Consider the following 6,346-nt stretch of genomic DNA (forward strand, 5'->3'; position numbering starts at 1 on the left):
AACAATTTATTACAAATGTTTGGGGAAAATGACAAACAAATGCTCCGTCTGATATCTTCAGATCCCCTCTCGAGACGAAGGAATGTCCATTAAATTAACGACGTTCCATTATGGTGTACCGTGGTAAATGACGACTTTACTACCCCGGTCCTATACGCTCCCTTTCATGCCCCAGTGAACTTGTCCAGTTAGGGCGCGCAGGGGCATTAGCAGGCTAGCCTTCTAAATACTTTTTACCAACCCAAGACTCCTCGGCCTATTAAGCTACTGTACCGCCCCATGCTAATTTTCTTGTAAAGCAGCCGAGGGTTTCTTAACTCATCTTTATAAAAGGCAGTCGACGGAGAGGAGAGGCAAGTCCATCACGCTTGACTGGACAGAGTTCATCTCATCGCTAATGAATGCCATCGTTCCTCTCGTACACAGACACACTCATGTGTTCGTGCATGCAGACACGCGCGCGCATACTCACGCGCGTGCATACATACACGCGCACACACACACACACATACATACACACACTTACTTAAAAAAAGAAAAGAAGCTTAGATGCCAGATGCCTATTATGAAGATTTACATAAAACAAGACTTTGTCTGACAAGGAAAAGGAAATCCATCTCTGTAACTGCCTTATGAAGCTCATCGGCCTAGTTTTTACATCAATCCATATTAATCATCCCAGCGGAGTAGAACAACAAGACACATTTAACAACTACAACGACAACAACAACAACAACAACAACAAACATTTAACGATAATGACAGGCAATAAACAAAGAGTTGTTCCTTAGTTAGAGAGTAACATCTCCGTGGCTCTCTCTGTGAGCATACAGAACGCAGTCTGCACCGCGCCCTCAAGCAGATGTCGAATTAGCATTTTCTTGCCAATCACAATTCAGCCAGGTGAGGTACAGTCTCTGTAGCTCTGTGACTGGGTTAAATAAATACAACATGTTCCCGCTTGTACCGATTCTTCCATATCAACATGACGAGATACCATACATAATGGGGATGGGATGCATGGATCTGGATTCATGGGCCGCAAATTCAAAGGGAATAACAAGTCCTCCATGATTCTGATTGAATGACTGCACTGTGGGAACTTATAGGTTAACTGTCAAATCTATTCAGTCTGTGACTGAACTAGGCCTATGCCAAAATGTAAGGAATGGGACATAGAAGACAAGTAATATAATATAATATAATAATATAATAATAATATATATGCCATTTAGCTGACGCTGTTATCCAAAGCGACTTACATTACATTACATCTCTGAGGACCTCTCCTGGACCCTCAACACCTCCACCCTGATAAAGAAGGCTCACCAGCGTCTCTTCTTCCTGAGGAGACTAAAGAAGGTCCATCTATCTCCTCAGATCCTGGTGAACTTCTACCGCTGCACCATCGAGAGTATCCTTACCAACTGTGTCACAGTATGGTATGGCAACTGCTCGGCATCGGACCGGAAAGCACTGCAGAGGGTGGTGAAAACTGCCCAACGCATCACCGGTTCCTCACTCCCCTCCATCGAGGCTGTCCAGGGCAAACGATGCTTGCGTAAGGCACGCAGCATCGTCAAGGACATCTCTCACCCCAACCATAGACTTTTCACCCCACTCCCCTCCGGGAGGCGCTACAGGTCTCTCCGCACCCGAACCAGTAGGTTCAGAGGCAGCTTCTTCCCTGCGGCTGTCACCCTGCTGAACTCGAACACTACACCTACCTGACAACCTACTACCCCTGCAACCCCCACCCCCCCCCCCACCCGGACAATTGCACTATTGCACTATTACTCCCCTCCCCTGCTCTTACTCAATACCACTGCTCTTCTGTACATACCTGTCCATACTGTTCATACTGTTCATAATGCACATATCCTATATTTTCTTTAATACTACTGCACATACTGTACATACTTGTTTATACTGTTTATACGGCATTCCATATTTATATTTATTCTGCATCTACCTCATGTTACTGTTAATACATATATACTGCTAGACTGCATTACCCATACAGCTCATATGCTGCTACACTGCTCATACTGTAACTATTTATTCTGCTATAATGCTACTGCTACTCATATACTGCTATACTGCACTGCTATATTATACTGCTTATATTATACTATATTATACTGCACTACTACTGATCATATATTGCACTACCTGTAAATACTGTTCATTGCACTTTCTGCTATTTTGCACTTCTGGTTAGACGCTAACTGCATTTCGTTGTCTCTGTACTTGTACTCTGCACAATGACAATAAAGTTTAATCTAATCTAATCTAACATTGCAATGAGTGCATGAAGAGGTCTCAAGGGTTGGGGCTAGGGTTAGTACAGGGAGGGTCGTGGGGGCGAAGAGGTCTCAAGGGTTGGGGTTAGGGTTAGTACAGGGAGGGTCGTGGGGGCGAAGAGGTCTCAAGGGTTGGGGTTAGGGTTAGTACAGGGAGGGTAGTGGGGGTGAAGAGGTCTCAAGGGTTGGGGTTAGGGTTAGTACAGGGAGGGTAGTGGGGGTGAAGAGGTCTCAAGGGTTGGGGTTAGGGTTAGTACAGGGAGGGTAGTGGGGGTGAAGAGGTCTCAAGGGTTAGGGTTAGGGTTAGTACAGGGAGGGTAGTGGGGGTGAAGAGGTCTCAAGGGTTGGGGTTAGGGTTAGTACAGGGAGGGTAGTGGGGGTGAAGAGGTCTCAAGGGTTGGGGTTAGGGTTAGTACAGGGAGGGTAGTGGGGGTGAAGAGGTCTTAGGAAGGACTGTTAAGATGTAGCCTGAAGAGATGGGTTTTCAATCTACAAATCACCAGCTGCAAGAAATAACCACAGACGGTTGATCTGCGAATCTGCCCCGCCTTGCCGAGGCTGATCCTCTCAATTGTTGAAAGCGGCTTTGAAAACGAACGCGCGTTACGTTGCAGTGGTCCTCTGTGGCTCAGTTGGTAGAGCATGGCGCTAACAACGCTTAGGTTGTGGGTTTGATTCCCGCTGGGACTGAAAAGTATGCACTCACTGCGATGTAAGTCGCTTTAGATAAAAGCATCAGCTAAATGGCATATGTTATTGCAAGAGTCAAACCGGGGATGCAGGAATTACCGCGTTAACTTTGGCAGCCCTGGTTATTGTACGTGAGTGAACGCTACTATTAAACCCCCGCAAAAAGGTCACAAAACAAGAAAAACAAGAAAAAAGTCACAAAAAAGACTTTATTACAACATGAGCGTACTAAATGTAGGGAGAGGCAACACTTTCTCCATAGAAGATCTGTGCAATCTTTATCTAATCAAAACATGTTTTTTGCTGGTAATTGTGGCCTTCATCAGCTTGTAAAACATCTCCTCAGATGGGAGAGAGGTCTGCATCAGTGAGATTTATGCTCCCGCACTGTGAAGGCAGTGGCACGTGTTATATGCTTGGCACTGGGCCTGTGTTAATGTGTGTGTGTGTGTGTGTGTGTGTATCAGTCATGTACATCTGTGTGTGTGTGTGTGTGTGTGTGTGTGTGTGTGTGTGTGTGCTTGGCACTGGGCCTATGTAAACGCATGCGCGCATGTGTGTGTTTCAGCGTGTGTGTAATTAGCGGCCTAACCCAATAAGTGTGTGTCTAATTACAGTCATTAGTGTTGGAGACGGGCTGCCATCTCCTCCAGATCAGACAGCAAACACAACCAACCATGTCACCCTCTTCCCCTCTCTCTCCCTCTTTCATATCCCCCCCTCTCTCTCTTCTCCTCTCTCTCCCTCTTTCATATCCATCCCTCTCTTTCTCGCTCTCTCTCTCTCTCTTATCTTTCAATCTTTTTGGTTCTCTCTGGTCCCCTCTCATATCTTACCCTCTCTCTCTCTCTCTCTCTCTCTCTCTCTCTCTCTCCCTCCCTCCCTATCCCCCCCCCCTCTCTCTCTCTCTCCATATCCCTCTAATCCTGGCCTGTAATCACTCTGTGGTGCTAATTAGGAACACATCGTAGTGGTGTGATTTAACAATGTGGGGTACCATGACAGATCTTTGGTGGCAGACAGACAGACAGACAGACAGACAGACAGACAGACAGACCGACAGACAGAGGACTTCTTGTTACTATGGTTAAAGAGAGAGTGTCACGCACAGAGAGCAGATTTAGGGCCCTGGGTGCCTCTCCTCTCATTCTCGCTCCATTCTTCTCTATTAAATCCGATTCACCTCTCCTCCCTCCTCTCCTCTCCTCTCCTCTCCTCTCCTCTCGCCATTCTTTTCCTCTCATCCCTCTCCTCAAATGTCCTCTCCTCTCCTCCTGTCTCTTGGCCTCTCTCACCCCACCTCTCCTCTGCCCTTTCCTCTCCTCTCCTCTCCTCCCCCTTCCCTTCCCCTCTCTTCTCTTCTCTTGTCTTCCCCATCCCCTGCCTTTCAGACTTTCAGGCAAACAATATGGACAAGACAGACTGTAAACATCTGCTGTAACTCATACCCTTTTACTCACAGTTTTCATTGGAGTGAATCATCATTTCAAATGCGTTGTATACGTTCTAGTTCTGTGGTGCTTTTCTAACCGGTAACTGGTGAGCTTCATAGTCTATATTATATTACTATTTCAAAAAGAATAAGGTTCTTTATGCGTCTCATAATAAACTTATCTCATAATGTAATGAATAATAAACTTGTCGCCCTTTTTTGATTGGTTGGATATTTCTTTTCGCAATGAATAATGAGATTTATGCATATATGCTTTGACAGGCATGCAAATATCAGGACATATCGATTTCCTGATTATATATAGATATAATATATTCATATATGCTATGCGGGGGGGGGGGGGGGGGGGGAGTTAATAAAATGAATGAGGAATCCTTAATAAGAAGGAAGGAGAGACAGAGAAGGTAAAGCTGCTCGGGAGACAAAGCGTGACAGCTTGATACACTGCTTATCTCAATCTAGATCAGCAACTCCCAAACTGATTTCAAATTGAGGGAAAATCAAACTAACCTCTATAATTTGATAAATAAGACAGAAAAATGTTTTTTTTTTTTGTATGAAGATAAACATTGTATGTGCATTGCACCTCAAGCCTTTATTGCAGGGATTTTGGGGGTTCATATCCAAGCAATTAGAGCATCTTTAGGTCATTTTGAATTATTATTATTATATGTTGGCATAGCCCGCAAATCGAGTTGTCAGGGTTACAGGAAATGATCAATGTCAATTTGGGTCACATGACCACAAAAGTTTGGGAACCCCTGATCTAGATTTGCTATATTTGTTCCATCAAAACCTCCCTCGGTAGATCTATATGAATTGCTCTTCTCTCTCTCAATTATTATGATTATAAAAAAAAAAAAATTACAAAGAGGAGCGATTCATCTTAACTGTCACAGCCCTTAATAACATCATTAAGATGAGTGGCAGCTTTAAACGGCCTCTGTAACCAATTGGAGTCAAAACAAATGAGAGCCGTTTGGGGGGGGAAACAAAGCCTGGTGGTTCGTTAGGGGGCGGGGTGAAGGAGGGGCGGTGTTAACGAGGGGGTGGGAGACCCTAGGGGGTCAGGGTGGAGAGGGGAGGAGAGGAGGGGGAGCGAGACAAGTGGATTGGGTGGAGGAAGGGCTTTGCTGCAGGCAGGTACCCCTTAACTGCACACACCCCCCCCCCAATCCCATCTGTTCTCCAGTCTTTCATACTTCCTTAATGGAACTAATAGACACATCTCTCTCCTCCTCATTGATGAATATCATTTGACGGGGGGCCGTAGAGAGAGACAAGGGGACTGGGGATCCGTATTCTGATTGGGGAGTAATCATCCTTAAGGACACAGCGTGAATTAGTTATTCAGTGTGGGGCCCCACACATCACACACACCCTCGCACTGACGGACGGACGGACGGACACGCACGCACGCACACTCACACACAGGTGGCATAGCCTCCGGGTGTTTCATTCACAACATGTCATTCACAATGTTATTATCGCCATCATCCGTGTCTTAGAGCTAGAGAGTGTGTGTGTGTGTGTGTGTGTGTGTGTGTGGTTGAGACAGATAATGAGTATGATGGTGTCATTATACAGTATGTATGTGTGATCATATCACACACACACACACACACACACACACACACACACACACACACACACACACACAATACTCTATACTCACTCCTCCTCTTGCTGTTGACTTTGGTCTAGAATCAGGACCTGCGGAAAAAAAGACAAACAACACTTGTCTCAAACAGTTGTTCATGTGCCCTTTTTCCCTTTTCCCCTCTTTCCACCTTCATTTACCTTTAAGCGCTCCATCTCTCTCTCCTTCTCCTCCCCCGCTTCTCTCCGTTTCCTCAACTCCTCCTTCAGAGAATCATTAGCCTGCTGAAGATGTCTGAGA

General features: G+C 45.5%; 1 protein-coding gene across 1 annotated transcript in view; it reads right to left on the minus strand.

The window, feature by feature from the left end:
- The window catches only part of LOC310817054 (uncharacterized protein), a gene marked incomplete at both ends in the record, with an annotated part of 12,338 nt that overhangs the window by 4,877 nt on the left and 1,115 nt on the right, over nucleotides 1-6,346 (minus strand). Inside the window, 2 exons of the mRNA XM_083687467.1 lie at nucleotides 6,122-6,159; nucleotides 6,247-6,340. Coding sequence (XP_083543593.1) covers nucleotides 6,122-6,159; nucleotides 6,247-6,340 — 132 coding nt within the window. The remainder of the gene's footprint in view (nucleotides 1-6,121; nucleotides 6,160-6,246; nucleotides 6,341-6,346) is intronic.

The sequence above is a fragment of the Argentina silus genome, assembly GCF_951799395.1.
Source record: "Argentina silus genome assembly, chromosome: 1".
NCBI lineage: Eukaryota > Metazoa > Chordata > Actinopteri > Argentiniformes > Argentinidae > Argentina > Argentina silus.